This window comes from Centroberyx gerrardi, chromosome 22 (assembly GCF_048128805.1).
Source record: "Centroberyx gerrardi isolate f3 chromosome 22, fCenGer3.hap1.cur.20231027, whole genome shotgun sequence".
NCBI classification, from domain to species: domain Eukaryota; kingdom Metazoa; phylum Chordata; class Actinopteri; order Beryciformes; family Berycidae; genus Centroberyx; species Centroberyx gerrardi.
Genome location: NC_136018.1, coordinates 5,711,548 through 5,729,072, shown reverse-complemented (window position 1 = coordinate 5,729,072; position 17,525 = coordinate 5,711,548). Strand labels below are relative to the sequence as shown.

Here is a 17,525-nt window from a genome sequence, read left to right as displayed (position 1 = left end):
CAAACGGAGTGATGGAGCTAACGTTTGATTCGTCCTCTTTGTTGTGGGTTTAAAGCTAACTGATGAACCATGATCCCCGTTCCGCTAGTGGTGTGTGTGATGGCAGCCTGGTGTGTTGTCTATCTCACCGACACACTTCTGAAGGTAATATTTATTCCCATTTCTGGTGTCAAATAAGCTGTCTTAGTTTGGGGAGAGAAGCACGGTTTGTTTCTGTGGTTAAATGACTGCTGAATGCTTCGTGCTGTTGTTAGCCTCAGTGGCTAACGCTAGCAAGTCAGTTATTGTGGTCTTTGCACAGTAACAGTTACTCTATCTGTATCCAGTGATGTAGTGTAAAATAACAGGTGGGTAACCAGTATATAAAAAAAAAAAATCAATTATGTATTCCGGAAAGCAATTTGTCATTGTCAAATTGTAAAGACACTGTTCTCTTATAACATTATTTTGGTACTACTTAGTGTGATGTATACTATGAATATATGCTTCAAGATTTATGTCAGTCCGAAAAGGTGTGTAAACTCTGTTCCACAATTAAAAAGGTATGAAAACTGAGTTATAAGTGGGTTAACTCTCCTCTACAATAGTCATAATAACAGTGTAAAAGGGCTTATGGTTGTTGAGTGGGACAGCAGGAAAGCTGCAGCAATAAAATGGAGAAAAAAAAGATGAGATGCATAAACCTTAAAGGAGAAATCCACCCTAACACATTTTAAGTTATAAACAGCTATTGGAGATGTACCAGTCAGTTTTTCTCGACTGGAAAATCTCTTGCTCTGCTATCGCTCTCTACCTACACATAAAACCCACAGCCGAATACGACAAGTTCACGCCCCTGTTCTCAGGTGGTTGTTGGAAGGCATTCTGGGAAATGTAGGAAATCACTAACTGAAGTAGAAGTAGACGAGGCAGGTTGAAGGAAAATAGGTACACCAAAAAAGTAAATTACAACACTTCATCGCAAAATAACTCCTGGAATGCATTGAACATCACAGATTAATGACATTAACAGTGTATCTGAGGCTGGATTTTCCCCTTTAACTCCATCTCTGTCTCGCAGTCGTCTGTGACGCACCGGAACACCTACGAGTCATGGTTGGCGAGCCGGGGGCTGATGTTGTCCCCTTTCCACCTGAGATGGCAGACCACCATGTTCAACCGGCTGTTTGCGTACTGTGCCCGCATCAACCCCCACGCCCTCTACCTGTGGTGAGACAGAAACTAAGGGTTACTCTCTAATAAACTGAGCTGGTGTTTAATGCCTTAAACTTTCTTCATCCATGCCCCCCCTGTTCCTGTTCCATTAAGTAATGAGAACATAGACACTAAAATCATCCCCGTGTCCCCAGTTGATCGTTTGCTCTGGTCCTCCATGCTAACTCATTAGCATACACTATGTTGAGTGATAGTAGGCGACTAGCATTGACTGACCTTTAAGTTATAAAAAAGTTATTGGTTTTTATTATGTGGGCTGTAGATTCATAAATTAAAAAGAAACATCATTAATTCAATGTAGCTGATGTAGCCAGGTTCATTTTTGGAACTATTTCAGCTGACTAATCACATATTCATCCACTGCACAGTGATTTTCCATTCCCCATAAAACTGTTATTTTTGTATCATATTGACTATAAATTTTACCGATATCTTACACAAAACTGCCATACTTGGCTGCATATCATTTATTCCATACTATTTAGCTTTAGAGCTGGTAAGTTCTCATTTTCTCACTTTTGAGATAATACTAGTTGCCTACTGTCACATAGCCTAGTTTATGCTAAAGTGTTGGCATGGAGCGCCAGAGTGAATGATCTACTGGGGACACATGGATGATTTTGGTCGACCAATGGGCAAATCACCCAAAAACTTGGTGTATCCTTTAATATTTTACTACTCTTATCTTTTATTTGTGTGGAATCACCCTTTGCACCCTTTGCATTGTGGCTTCATCCTGTGCTGCTTTTCTTTCCTGCACTTGCATAAACGTTTTGTTGTGTTTCATTTAGAAATTAATCTAATCCAGTTTATAGGTTCATAAATATGTGATCAGTCAATTTTATTTGTATAGCACATTGCATACGCAGGTGAGCTCAACGTGCTTCACAAGACAAAAATAGTTACAATAAACAGATAAGGAATTACAATACACATACTCCACGTAAATAAAATACCCTTTTAACCACACATACACTGCACACACATACATAAAATACACCTTTTTATAACCCCCTGTCCTACTCCTACAATAGCACTCTCTCACACACACACACACACACACACACTACAGCAGAACCACACAAAGGCACACACAAACTACACTACCAAAGGCCTGAGAAAAAAAGGAAGGTTTTAAGACTGCTTTTTAAAAGAGGAAAAAATGTGATATTATTTATGTGACATTATGAATGGCGTCCTTCCCAGGTTCAGCAGTGGTCTGGTGTTTGGTGTGGTGTCCATGGTGGGCTCGGTGGTGCTGCTGGTACGGACGCTGCAGCAGACGCTGGCTCAGATGACCACAGACAACCCCCGGATGGCCGGGCAGCAGGCCCTGCAGGTGGTGGTACGTACACTCTAGACTGCACTAGGGCTGAACGATTTTGAAAAAATATCTAATTGCGATTATTTTGACTGATATTGCAATTGTGATATGATTTGCGATATTAGAGGGAATGATCATTTTTACATCATTATTCTCATTTTCATTGAAAAACGTATTCAAATGATTATGGTGTGAAACAAAGATGTTTTCTTAAATCTGTAGAATATGATGTGTAGGCCAGGACATCTCTGCAGCACGACAATATTTAATTTAAAATGGTATTTTGACACACATTTCACCTTTAACAAATATTGCGCCTCCTGCGATTTGAAAATTGCAGTAGGCCATATTGCGATTTCGATAAAATTTCGATTAATTGTTCAGCCCTAGACTGCACCTCACTCTCTGTCAGCTTTTATAAGTGATGCACTCCAGGGGAAGTAAGAGCTGAATACAGTAAAAAAACATTTTACATTAACCTGGTGTGTCCAGGTGAAAATAATCCCTTTATGTGGATGTGCATCCATAATTTGTATGTGTTTTTTGTGTGGTAGTGACCTATTTGTACAAATAAGTAGGGTACCAAGGGATAAAATAAATCCAGCACAGTCTTCATTTGATCAAATATTCAGTAAAACTGGAATTATAAGCAACATGCAGTGCTGTTGGGTGCGCATGGGTCTCTGCATGAAAAAGTTCCTGCCAGGGTTAGAAATTAATGAGGGCTCGGGGCAAAAAATGCCCCCAATTATGCGGGGTGTCCTTTTTTGCATTTCGCCCTGTTCAAATGTTATTCATTGAGCTGTCAAATAGTCACACATTAATGGGAGCCTATTACCAGACAATTTACAACCAAGAGGCCAGCCTGAAGCAGTAGAAAATGTTGGCACCACGCAGCCGGCAGTAGAAGAAAATGCTGACCCCACACAAACCGCTGAGTCAACAAAAAATGAAACAAACCAATATTGAAAAACTCGGCAGCGTCCTCGGTGCCTCAGTTTCCGACAGTGGGAAAGAAGTTAAAACAAATATTAGTGGTACAAAATGAGTGTTTATTTATTTATATTATTTCATAATTCATTAAAATTGCCCCAGAAAAGGACTAAAATGCCCTAAAATCAGAAAAAAATGCCCTCTCTCCCCAAGAAGATACATCGTTTTTTTGTGTGTGGCTGTCCATCGTACCGTGTGTAAGTCAGGGTGACAGTGTGTGAGAGTGGATATTTGTCTTGGGGTGAATTAGTGTGAGAATGTGTGTGTTTATGTTCTGGGCCTGTGTCAGTCATACTTGCCTCTGGTTCCTCTGCTGGCGCTGGATGTGTCTCTAGGTCCCTGGTGTCAATCTGCCAACCAGCCAGCTGGCCTACTTCTTCATCGCCCTGCTGCTCAGTGGAGTCATACATGAGCTGGGCCACGCTGTGGCAGCACTGAGGTAACACACACACACACACAAGAGATCTTTGGGTTCCCATGCTACAATCTGTTGCCATGTCAACCAGCGAGCGGGGCTTCCAGTAGGGCGGAGAGCATCCATTGGCCAAGATGCATGGGATGGATTTGACCACTGCTAATGGACAGACAGGGTCACAATGTATCTGATAGAGAAGGGGGTTAAAGGGGTATGAAGAGGGTCTTGATCAATCCTTGAATGTTTCTAGAGTTGAGAAGGCCTTAAACGTTTTTGAAAATAAGTGGATGGCCTTGAAAGGTAAAGATGTAGCACCCAAATTCATCATTCCTCTCTCCGTCCGAGGATCAACAGTTCACATCCTGAAGAAAGGACTCGGATGGATGTTTGTGTTGATATTAAAAAGGATTTTACCATGATTTCTCAACTTGACAAGATCATGAATAATAACTTAAGCCTTTTTTGTTCAGTGTCCTGTCTGACCCCAAAACATGTCAATTTTGAGTCTTTGAATTTCACCAAACAAGACCTTGAAAGTCAATGAAAACTCCTTAAATTTGATGTACAAGTGAGTGTGGGAACACTGTATTAAGTAATCAAAGTCCTCTGTTGGTGGCAGTAGGAATTACAACAACATCGGCAGAACATGATTTCTCCTATAAGTCTCTGAAGCCGACACCAACCCCACACAATAGACACAATAGAGACGAGTAAGGTTACCAATTAGAGTAGAGATCAAACAGAAACGTCTGGTGAGGAAGAAATATATCACCAAGCAAAATTCGGTAATAATAGTTTGCTTTGTCATTTGCTTTTTTGGCTCAAGAACGAGGCTTCTTAGCTACACACAAATACATAAGAGGTTTTTAGCGGATTCACCGGTGTGTGTAAATAAATACATCTTCATCCTGGATTGATGTCATTCCATCCTTCCCATAGTGCACTGCACACTTTCTCCCTTGAGTCTTGGCATTTGGAGGCTTTGCTCTGTGGGACGGGTAATGACTTCAAAGCCAATGTCTTTCAGCACATAGTTCTGTGCTTAATATGGTCAGTTCATCTTTAAGACCCTCAGGCCCTTGCCAGACTCCGTGTGAGCGTGTCGTGTGTGTTTCTGTTCCCCCCCAGGGAGCAAGTGCGAGTGAACGGCTTCGGGATGTTTGTGTTTGTGGTGTATCCCGGGGCGTTTGTTGACCTCTTCACCACACACCTCAACCTCATATCACCGACTCAGCAGCTACGCATCTTCTGTGCCGGTAAGGGTTTTGTCCACGTCCATCTGTTGATCTGTGCTTGCTGTAGGGCTGCACAGTTATGGCTGAGATGGTAATCACGATTATTATATTGTGATCACAGTAACAGTAACTGTGATTATTACATGGCCTTGTTACTCAATTCTGATTGGCCAATGAACGCATTCTTCACATTTAATCATTTCATTCCACAGTCAAGTAAATTGATTTCTTATTAATTGATTATTTGAGTTGTCAAATGTCCTGTTCATGCATGAGCCAAGGAATGAGTAGTTCTTTCCAGTGCATTCTGGGTGAGAACATTTGTTTTTTTTGACCAGAAAACAGTTGAGTACGCAGCCTGAAGCTGTAGAAAGTGTTGGCACTGTGCAGTCAGCAGTAGAAGAAACTGCCGACCCCACACAAACCACTGCGTCGACACAAAATTAAACAGCCAATATAGTAAAAACCCCAATTGACAGGGTGAAGATCTGGTTGGAGGCAGAGAGGGTAAAATGACGCCATCCTCTTCTATAAGGCCTGCCACCAGTTTGCAGCAGGAGAAAGAGCTTAAAGGATAAGGCTGGTGTTTTTTAATGCATTGCTTACCGTCAACAAATCCTATGAAAATAACAAAATCAACAATGCGTTTGCTCTACTCCCGTTACTTTCTGACTTCCCACGTACCGTTTTTAGCCGTCAACCCGGAAGTCATTGGCTCCAATTGTAAGCTAAAAACCTTGAAATACAGCTCACAAAGACATAGTTTCAATTTTAAAAATCGCTAACTGTTACCATGAAAAGTCAGACTGTTGTAGTTATTACCAAATCAAATTCAAATGGGAACAAATTCTTCATTACGCCGGGGACTATTTTCGGTGCTACGGAACTACTTTCCTGAGATCGCAAACGTGTTTACAGCCGGCTTATTAAGTTGTTTGAGGAAAAAGTCGGCTGGCCCGGTGCATCGTGATGATGAAATATGTTGCCCAGAGCAGCAGCATGGCTCTTTGACGTGTTTTTAATCATTTTTTTAATACAATGGAGTTCTATGGCTGCTGGGACATGGCTGCATTGGGCACCGGCTACATGGACGAGACTTGTTGGCAAAACAAAATCATTGCAGATTTTGTTATTTTCATAGGATTTGTTGACGGTAAGCAATGCATTAAAAAACACCAGCCTTATCCTTTAAAACAAATCTTAGTGGTAAAAATTGAGTGTTTATGTGCCAGTGTGCGATGCAGAAGTATTATTTCATAGTTCTGTAAAATTGCCCCTGAAAAGAACCAAAATACTGCCAGACATCAGATCAAGGGGGTAAAAAATGTCCGCTGAAAACACTTAATTTCTTACATTGGCCTGTATGTGTATGTAACATTATGCTCCTTGTCAACATACTTGCATCACCCAGGGAAATGCAGTGGTATTCTGGAGAACACAAGGAGATGTGTGTCAGGACGGCTTAGTGTTGACATTCTTGCATCAGCCAGGGAAATGCAGCAGTATTCTACAGCAAAGAAATGGATGTGAGGATGACCGAGTGGTCGGAGAGACTGTCCCGAAACGAAAGGTCACAGTCTCCATCGCCCAAAACAGCCAGTGTGTCAGTCAGCTGTCATGCATCTTGTCAAAGTGTCCTTGAGGAAGACGCTGAACGCCCACCAGCTAACCCACTGTCTGGTCAAGACTGCGAAGTGACTAAAACCGTAAATGAAATCATCTTTTTAGGAGCCTCTAGAGGGCAGCAAAGAGCTACTGCAGAAGCTTCTGTATTTTTGGTCAGGGAATAATTCTTCTAGGCTTTTCCCCTTGCTTGATATGACAGAAAATGACTTGGGTCTTGGGAACTGCTGGTATTAAACCAAGGAATCCAATCAGGCCATATGACAGTGAAGAGAGAGAGAGAGAGGGAGAGAGAGAGAGAGAGAAGTTATTCCCACTAGGGGAGTGGTGACATAACGGCATGCTGTGTTTATTTATCTGTCTCGGTCTGTCCTCCTCTCACCACAGTGGAGCTCTCCTCCTTTGCGGGGGGTTCTGTCACATAACATGTTTATTATTTATTCCTGTAGAGCCTGGGTGATGTAACTGTAATGGTTTGTTTACTGTATACAGTGGATATCAAAAATCTACACACCCGTTCTCTTATTTATCGCCTTGAGGCTTGAAATCAAAACCAATTAAATCAGACTTTTTTTTTTTTCTTTTTCATTTGGATAAAGTAGCCAGCAAAGTCAAGATAATAACAAAAGCCTACTCATTTCTGACAATAAAACACCTTGATTGTGTGAGTGAACACACCCTGCAATTAATACTTAAACGCACCTTTTGCTTTGATAACAGCAGAACGTTTATTTGGATGAGTCCCTACCAACTTAACAAATCTAGATTTAGGAATTAGTAAGAGTTCAAGCTTTATGCACACTCCTCTTTATGTCAGTCTGCAGGTTTTCAATAGGGTTGAGGCCCTGGATCTGGAGGATACTGACCTTTCCTTGGTTGATTTGTCTGTGTCCATCAGCTCATTTTAACTTGAGCTTTTTTGCAGATGGCAGCAAATTTCTTCCACAAAACATCTCGAAGCTATTCCTCTCCCCCTCTATCCTGACCTGATCCCTTGTCCAGCCCCATAGCTCACCAGCAGCTACTGTGTGCTTTGGGTGATGGGCTGTGTTGGATCTGCGCCAAAAATATCTTTCTGAAATTAAGAGCAAAAAGTCCTGCCTTGGTTTCATCAGACCTTGAGACATTTCCCCCACATGGTTTTGGCAGATTGACTATGTCTTCTTGCATAATTAAGATGGTACAGGATGTTATTTTTAGTGAGGAGTGGCTTCCGCCGTGCCACCGTACCCCACAGTCCAGAATTGCAGAGAACACAAAATGGTTGTTATATGCATGGAGTAGCTAGACTTCATGCGTATAACAAGACCGTACAGACCATACAGTCCTGCAGTTGCTGCTGGCAGGGTCATCCATCTTGGAGGGGCGACCTGATCTGACATACTTCCTCCTTTTCCTCCTTGATTATGGTCTTTATGGTCTTCCAGGGTATATTTAAGATCTTTGAGAGTTTTTTTTATATCCCTCTCCAAATCTGAACCTTTTAACAATAATAAACCTTCAGTAACATCCTGGCTTGAATCAACCTAATGAGAGTAACCCCCAATTATAAGGGGTGTGCACACGACCACAACCAACATTTCCACTTTTAATACATTGTCAGAAATGAGTATCCTTTTGTTTTTACTGTGATTTTGCTGGTTACTATATCTGAATGAAAGTAAAAGATGTCTGATTTAATGAGTTTTCCTTTCAGACCTCAAGGCAATAAGAACCGGGACATTTGAAAGGGTGTGTAGACGTTTGAATCCAGTTTCTATTTTCCATCTCTAGGAGTGTGGCACAACTTTGTTCTGTGCGTAGCAGCGTTGACCTTCCTCTTCCTGCTGCCTCTCTTCCTGTTTCCCATGTACTCCACCGGCGCCGGGGCGCTCGTCACCGAGGTGGTGCAGGTAAGTGGGAGTTTATGTGCGTGAGTCAACTCTTCATCTAACACTGTGTATCTCACCGTTTTAGAAATCCATACTTTATTTCACCTGGTTAGTCACATAGAAAATTGTGTGCAAAATACATTTCCACACATAACGTCCTTTTGGCCAAGTAGGGACACATTTAGCCAATTCCGGACACATTTGACCTGTTCCGGACACCCTCGGCCAAATCCAACAGACACGCTCTTTGATATTAACATTTTATTTTTAGCTTCTTGATTGTGTATGGTTTCATGTCACTTGCCTTTCATCAGAAAACTCTTCCAAAAAATGTGCAGTAAAAGACTGGAAACTGCATCGAAGAGTGTGAGTTCGGAATTGGCCACCAGAACGCTACTTTTGCATGTTCATTTTTTTTTTCATTCTTTGATTACAACAAATGAATTATTTCCAGAGGTTCCCAGTACAACCACAGTCTTCTACTGTTCGTCTTCTACTGGACTAGTTGGGTGTTAAGTGCCTTGCTCAACGGCACCTCACAGTAGTTGTTGAGAAAGACAGATTTTCCCAGAAACACAGATTATCCCAGCCAGTCTGGGATTCAAACTGGAGACCTCCTGAGCACAAGACTGCTTCTCTAAGCTCTATAGTCACATTCATCCTCTGTGTGTGTGTGTGTGTGTGTGTGTGTGTGTGTGTGTGTGTGCGTGTGCGTGTGCGGACCAGGGCTCTCCGGCTGACGGTCCCAGGGGTCTGTCAGTAGGGGACATAGTGACGGGGCTGGAGGACTGTCATGTCAAAGGAGTGGAGGACTGGGCCAACTGCCTGTCTCACCTCTCCCACACCCCACAGACCGGATACTGTGTCCCTGTCGCCAGCCTGCAGCCCAGCTGGGCCCACGGACGAGGTGGGTGGGACGGCACCCAAGGGTTCTGTCAGAATACAAGCAAGACATTTTTTAAAGAGTAACTAAACCCCAAACCTAAGTCTGTGTGAAGCCTGACAACATTTTTCCTGTGAAAAGCAGGATACTGAAATGGCCATCTGCTATAGGCTGGTCTTTGGTACCAGGTGATGTCACCACCTGTTGTACTCCATAGAAGGTGACATCACCTGGCACCAAAGTCCAGCCAATAGCAGATGGCCAGTTCAGTACCCTACTTTTCACCATTAGATGTCAGGCTTCACCTGAGACAGATTTGGATTTGGGGTTTAGTTACTCTTTAAAGTAATGAAATGAAAAATGACAGTGGCTAAGATTTATTCATGTTGAAGAATCCAGGATTTGTGACAGCTCAAGATTTTGTGAAAAGTACTGAGTCACTTTCCATCTTTGGTCCAACTGACCCACTTTTGAACAGCCATGTTACATTCCACCACAACAACCGGAAATACGGTGAATTACGGATGCAAGACACCATCAAAATGCCGTTTCCTTGTAACGTTAACCAATAAGAATTCCCTTCTTTTGAATTGAGCAAGCACAGTTTGTTTGCATTTTAAATTTCAGGTGTTTCACTGATGTTCCTGTCCAGAGCGTCTTACAATGAGTGAGCAGGCAGAGGTTCAGTGTCTTGCTAAAAGATGATTAGACAGGACAAATAGCTGTTGCAGGGATTGACAGTGTGACCTTTGGGTTACAGGACAGTCTCTCTAACCACTTGGCCACCCTGCCCCCATGGTTTTGTGTGTAACCATTGTCCAAAATTAACTTTTTGGCTCACCTGCTAAGGGCTGGTAAACAAAAATTACTGACCTTCCACGAGTAATTTTTCCTGACCAAAATAATGAACATACATTTTTCATAGAATTATGTCACCCCACCCGATTTCAATGCTATTTGGTGTGTAGAATCAGATACTGTGATGAGTGTGTTAATTTAAAACTTGCTCACAAACTTATTCAATGGGTCAAGCTTATACAATAATTCATTGTGAGGTGCAGCAGAATTCAAAGAGCGTTTTGAACCGTAGTTTCAAAGTTTGAGAACAGGCAAAGACCAAAAGACTGTGGCATTCAAAGGCATTCAAATGTTATCGTCTCAAAAAAGTTACCAGTCAGCTTGGCGGGTGACTGTTGATTGATTTATCCGCTAAAGACAAATTGCACCGCCATTTGGTGCTTGGCGGGGGTTGATTTCGGGCACTGTGTGGAACAACCCCCTACTGAGTGGGAGTGACACCAACTGCAACTGTGTTCATCTAGTATTTTGTCATAAAGCTTTGAGCAGATTACATTTGGGGAAATTGATGGCTCAGAGCGCTCCTTGCTAGAGAATAGTCTAGATTTAGGCTTACATTTACATTTTAGGCATTTAGCTGACGTTCTTACTCACGACTCAAAGTGAGTGAGCAGATGAGGGTTCAGGACAGCCCGCCGACTGTTGCAAGGATCATACTTGTGACATTTCAGTTACAAGACGGCGTCTCTTCCCACCAGGCCGCTGAAACATGCTGTCCTGCTGCCATCTAGTTTGCTAAACTAAGGCAGGGGACACACTCAAACCATATTTGTCCATTCTGACAATCGGGAGGGGAACCAGTCTCTCCAGCTATGGCTTTACCCAAATTCACTTTTTGTGTTATTTCTTTGTTTTTGTTTCTTTCCAGTGTATATTAACACATATTGCTTAAGGTTAGATTGCACAAGTTCCAGTGAGATTAGAGGTCCTGACGTTAGAAACATATCAGGAATCAACAGGATAATCTCAGTTGTATCGTTCAGTGTGTGACACCCCGTCCTTGCCTAATCGTCTAGTGTGAGCAGATTTATGACTGAGAGACAAAAAAAATGGCAACATCCGTCGTTCTGTGTGTGATGCAGTGAGTTTTTTCTTTTTTTAAGATTTTAAAAGTCTTCCAGTGTCCCCAGCCTAACACACAAATCTGATCAGTTGTTCCTTCTCCCTCCATCCCTCTTTCCTTCTCTCTGTAGCTTTTAAGCGGTTGGATGGAACGATGGACTGCTGCAGTAACAACAGCCTGACAGACCTCTGCTTCTCCTATATCAAACCACAAGACAGGAACAGCAAAGAGAGAGAGGTGACACACACACACACACACACACACAGATTGGGGCTTTTTGTGACTGCCTTATCATGTGAGCATGGTTCCAAACCCATTTATACAATAAAACCTCTTTATATTACTTCCTTTTATGTTTCCTTTATGTTTCTGGGTTTTTTTTATGCTTTGCTAATGGTAGTTCTGTTCCCATTCTGCTTGTTATCATTCCTTGGCTGCAGAATCAAATCGCATTTTATTTATATTGCGCATTTCATACAACAGCGTAACGTAAAGTGTTTTAGAAACCTGATTTAAAAACAGGTCAGGGCCATGGAAAAGACAAGATAACCACCAACATGAAGCGTCATAAGAACGGGAAGTGTAGCATTTAAAAAGTGGAAAAATTATAAATATGGATTTAAAAAAAAGAAAACAAGATAACCAACATCATGAAGTGACGCAGGAATAGGAAAAGTAGCATTTATCTAGAAGCGTAAGAAGTATAAATACAAAAAAAGAAAAGAAGATAAACAATATCATAAAGGGACACAAGGACAGGAAAAATGTCGTTTAAAAAGTGTAAAAATTCTAAATATAAAAAAGAAAAAAGTGGCTATTCAAAAGTTGAAAAAGGTGAAAAAATGGTTACTCAATTCAACTTATTAAAAAGTTTTGTTTTGTTTTTTAACCATACTTTATATATATTTATACCACAAATATATACACACAATCAATCTTTATATTGCTTCCTTTGCATTTCTTTTTTCAAATTCTCGACTAACTGGACTTTATTTTTACTTTATTACTTAACTGTATTTTATTTATTCCCATTCTGCATGGTGTCATTTTGGCTGCAGTTCGCCTGTATGCCGGTGCGCAAGATGGTGACGGGGACCCGAGTGTGTCGCAGCGACGAGGACTGCGTCACACACTCCCACGCCGCCAGCGTGTGTGTCACCCCCTCTCTGGAGAACCAGACTCGCTTCATCCGCGTCACACACCCCCCCAACACACACATGCTGTTCGTGGGATACCCCCCGCACCTTCAGTACGCCGGTACGTAAGTGTGTGTGTGTGTGTGTTTGTGTGTGTGTGTATTCTCAGTGAGGAATTGTTGGATATCACCAACTGCGAAGCTATGTACGCCCCTCTCTTGGCTTTGTTTTCTTATTTCATTAAACTGATTCAGCTGTTGATATATGGACTGGACATCTAAATATGAGATTCAATGTTAAAGGGGGTTATCAAAAGGCATTCTGGGAAATGTAGGAAATCAGTAGCTGAAGTAGAAGTAGACGAGGCAGGTTGAGTGAAAGAGGATACACCAAAAAGTCAATTACAACATAAATTGATGATATATATATATAGTATATAACAGTGTATTAGAGGCCAGAATTTTCCTTTTAAGGCTGTAAATTATTTGTTCACTTTTCATAATTTGTAAATATTGAAGCAAAATGGGCATGTATTTGCAGTTGTGATATGATGTGAAAGCTACAAAGAGATTATTTTTCCAACAGGATGCCCCACCCTTGAAGAAGGCACAAGTGTACACCTGTAATATCCATATAATTGATATTTACATTTTAGGCATTTAGCTGACGCTCTCATCCAAAGTGAGCAGGTAGGGGTTCGGTGTCTTGCTCTAGGACAGATAGACAGTTCAGATAGATGTTGGCAGACACACATTAGCTTTTGCAGAGATTAAATATGTGACATTTTCGGTAATGGGATGGTTTATGTAGCTATTAGGCCAACCTGCAGCCACAAAACGCATGCAGAAAATCCAGGAGTGGCTCTGTAAATCCTGCGGTGTTTTCTCCTTCCCAGTGAGCCTGACCAACTTTGTCCCGCGGTTTGGTTTCCTCCACCTGGACCTGCCTGTCTTCCTGGAGACCTTCTGCAAGTATCCTTTAAAGTTGAAGGACTTGCTCCACCTTGGCCCACTCATAATCAAATGATCGATATATGAGGAGTTGCTTTTCGAAAAGCGACACCTACTCTTCCGTTATGGTCAATAGCACAAAATTAAAACAAATGGTGTTACTTTTTAAAGGATAGTAGGGTAAGTCCTTGGTTGAAAAAAAGTAAAGTAAAAACAGTTTTAAATTAACTTAATGCTTTATATTTTATAGATGTTGAATAAAGAGAATCAGGTCATTTTCCCCCCCCAAAAAATATATATAGCATTATGGACTAGAACTCTTCATATATTCTTGAAAACTCTGGGGTATAAAATCTCATTCATGTGCATATACTGTACTTCTCCCTTTACTACAGTTTTATCTGATGGAGTACCAATGTCCCCGCAAGATTTGAAAACCCAGTAAGCGTTATATTTAGGGTAATAGTTAGAATTAGAGTTAGGTTAAGGTTAGGGTAAGGGTTAAGGTTTAAGCATGTCGTGTGGAAGGTTAAGGTTAGAGATGGGGGTTAAAGAATGAATGCAAGTCAATAGAATGTCAAATACGCATAGTTGGGGCATATATGTGTGTTTGTAATTATTGTTGTGGTCCTGAATAGTACAATAGGTAGAGAATGGCACTAAAACCAAATGGCATATTTAAGTATTGCTCCTGTACATAATGATGAGAGACATATGATTTGAGTAGAAGACGATGCTGTAGTGTAGTTTTTCAAATTTAATTTAGAGTTTAGAGTGTGAATATATTAAGGCTTTAAAGGAATACACCAAGTTGTTGGGAGATTGTCTTGTTAAGTTAAAACATAATTGTCAAAAGCATCCATGTGTCCCTGGTAGATGAATCACTTCATGCTAACACTTTAGCATACACTATGTTGAGTGATAGTAGGCGACTAGCATTATCTAAAGTAAGACTAACCTTTTACTTTAAAGTAACTTTAAGTTACTTTAAGTTGTTGGTGTTTTTATTATATGGCCTGTAAATTCATACATTTTCAAAATTAAATATCCTCAACTCAATATAGCTTATTTCTAGCTGTACGCTGTCGCCCATCGCCTTCCACCTTCACTTCCTATGTAAACAGGGAAAGTAGTCCCTGGTAGTTCGAAACACTATTTTATATCATATTTTGTGTAAATGTTTACCATTCTATACAAAACTGCCACACATGGCTGCTGAGTACTTACCGTTTAGCATTAGTATTCTCACTGTTAAGATTATGCTAGTCACCTACTATCACTTAACATAGTTTATGCTAAAGAGTTAGCATGGAGTATCAGAGTAAATGATGTACCGGGGACACATGGATGATTTTCCTGTCTATGCTTTCATCACTGAACGGGTAAGTTGACCAACGGGCCAATCTCTCAAAAAGACTTCATGTTCTGTTGGTTGTGTGTTTTTGCTCCTTAACCCCGTTGCCTCTCAGATACGTGGTGTCCCTCTCCGGCGCGTTAGCGGTGGTCAACTCTGTGCCGTGCTTCGCTCTCGACGGCCAGTGGATGCTCAACGCCCTGCTGGAGGCCACGCTGGTTACCGTGGTAACAGACCGGCAACGGCGCGAGCTGATTGGTTTCTTCCTGCTGCTGGCGGGCAGCGCCCTGCTGGCGGCCAACGTGGCGCTGGGGCTGTGGATGGTCACGGCGCGGTAGCCACAGCAGCTAGGTGACCTGGCAAACGCCGCCGAGGATCATAAATCTTAAAAAATAAACGCTATGAGGAATGAGACTCGCTCTCTCAGGATGTGTTTGGGCTGTGTGGACCACTGAACTGTGAACATACAGGGAAAAGACTGCATTACCCAGCAGCACTGCCCAATTCAATAAGGCACGCTGGGAATTGTTGAGTGGAACTGACTCTCTGCCTTTAGGCTTTTACTGGACCACCAGGGAAAAAGATGCACAAGTAATTTCTCTCGCTGTACCCCCACCAGACAAACACATACACATAGAGACAAATAAATAATGCACTTGCTCATTACTAGCACTGTCATAAGTGACCGTTTACAACAACTGCACAATCTGTTGAAAATGTGTGTGTATGTGTTTAGGTTTGAGAGAGAACTGTCTGTGTCCATTTCAAGGGTTTGATTCCAAAATGCTTTACATCCCTATGTAGAGGAAGAAAGAAGAAAAATCCAAGGCACTCTGCTCTGTGTAATGTTAAAAAGCCTTTGTTATTCTTGGCTATTTCATGTAAAATGTTTCAGCTTTCACCTAACAATGAAACGTTTCATTGTTCTCTACACCCTGATGATGCGTTGGTGCATTTTCTAACATTTTAACATGAAATAATAATAATTAATTAATAATAATAAAGGCTTTTTAACTTTATACAGAGGAGAGTTTTCCTCTACATAATGGACTCCCCATATTTCCACTGAGCTCCTCCAGTGAACACGTTTGAAGCCCATGCAGCGTTCCTCTTCTGATCAACACTATACTATATACATGCCTGTTGGCTCAGAGGAGGAGCGCTGCCAAGGCTTCAGTGTGTTGAAGTTGGGGTGAGGAAAAACTAATGCAAGGCACTCTCCCCTTAGAAAAATGTTTAAAAAGCCTTAAAAAATACTGTGTATCCCTGTTGGAAAAATGTTGCTACCTGAAATTAATTTGTCAATATTTCAAAAACATACTTCTCTGCTCAAAAAACATAACTAATGTGTAAGTTAAGGTCTGAAGATGACTCATATCTTTGACAGTCACCCATTGTGTGCTTTACCTTCATTTTGTAAAAGCATTTGTAATATCTCATTTTGGAATGAAACTCTCAACTTGTTCAGTCAAACACTGTGGATGGGCAAGTGTCTTTCTCTTACCGGGGCATTGCAGTGGAAGAATGGATTTCTCTGTAAACTCCTTCCCACTTTTTGTCGATTTGTAAGTTTCATTTTTACTTTCTTGGCCTGTTCACTCTGCCTCTCCTCTCTCTTTGTAAAAGTCGATTTGTCAACCATGTGGAATAAAAGACTGTTCTGACTTAAATCCTCTCTCTTAAGCTGCTTAAGTAAGTCATCGATGCCAGTTCATTCTTTGTTGGAATCGTTCATTTTGGGCTGTGTTTGTCCGTCCGTCTGTCAAATGTAATATTTCAGGTGCTATCTCAGACATTAATGATTTGATTTTGACAAAATTTGGAGGGATGATGAACTGGATTTAAGATATTTTAATACTTTTTAAGACCTTAAATTTCAATCATTTAAGACTTTCAGACTTTTTAAGGACCTGTGGACATCCTGAACGAAAATGTCTCAAATCTAGTTAGTAGGGGTCTTGTGTTTTTCACCATGTAATGACAGGTTTCTTTGCGCTGCATGTCCACTCTTAGATCAATATAGAACAGGGTTAGTAGGGCAATATGCATCCTATCTGCTTTACTAAACACCAGTGGACTTCATGTCCCTTAACAATTAATTTCCTGTTGTCCTTTTTCTTATTCTGCCCGTTCATAGTTTCACAACTTTTATTACTGTACTGTCAGAAATTGTCCGGTTTTGCTAGCACTGTTTCTTAATTCTTCTTAAAGGTTCCATATCGTGTAAAACAGGATTTTCCTTGCCTCTTTGATTATAAAGGAGTTGGATGGTCTATCTAAACATGGTGAAAGTATCAAAACGCACGGTCGGCAACTAAATCCACACAATCCATATTAGAAAAGCGAGCCTCTAAACGAGCCGTTTGGACTTCCTTAACTTTGTGGCGTCGCAAAGGTTCGCTCATTATCATTTTTGTAAGAAATAGTGTTTTTGTCAAAGGGGTTGAGCGGTTGTCATTGTTTATTACCGGAGAGTTTTCCCTACCTGTAGCTGCCAGGCCGCGGTGTCTCATGCTTCACTCTTGAAACAGTTAGCCAATCAGAACAGAGGGGTCGTTAATATTAATGAGCCTTAAAGACACGGCGACAGAAACAGCCTGTTCTT

The 17,525-nt window shown here is 41.2% G+C and overlaps 1 protein-coding gene across 1 annotated transcript in view; it reads left to right on the top strand.

The window, feature by feature from the left end:
• The window catches only part of mbtps2 (membrane-bound transcription factor peptidase, site 2), a 15,924-nt gene extending 123 nt beyond the window's left edge, over nt 1-15,801 (top strand). Inside the window, exons 1-11 of the mRNA XM_071895496.2 lie at nt 1-144; nt 1,061-1,209; nt 2,422-2,560; nt 3,868-3,971; nt 5,076-5,203; nt 8,579-8,697; nt 9,403-9,583; nt 11,611-11,717; nt 12,539-12,737; nt 13,512-13,587; nt 15,036-15,801. The exon at nt 1-144 is cut by the window's left edge and continues 123 nt beyond it. Of these exons, the coding sequence (XP_071751597.1) occupies nt 70-144; nt 1,061-1,209; nt 2,422-2,560; nt 3,868-3,971; nt 5,076-5,203; nt 8,579-8,697; nt 9,403-9,583; nt 11,611-11,717; nt 12,539-12,737; nt 13,512-13,587; nt 15,036-15,258 (1,500 nt within the window). The 5' untranslated portion in view covers nt 1-69 and the 3' untranslated portion in view covers nt 15,259-15,801. The remainder of the gene's footprint in view (nt 145-1,060; nt 1,210-2,421; nt 2,561-3,867; nt 3,972-5,075; nt 5,204-8,578; nt 8,698-9,402; nt 9,584-11,610; nt 11,718-12,538; nt 12,738-13,511; nt 13,588-15,035) is intronic.
• The last annotated feature ends 1,724 nt before the right edge of the window (nt 15,802-17,525 follow it).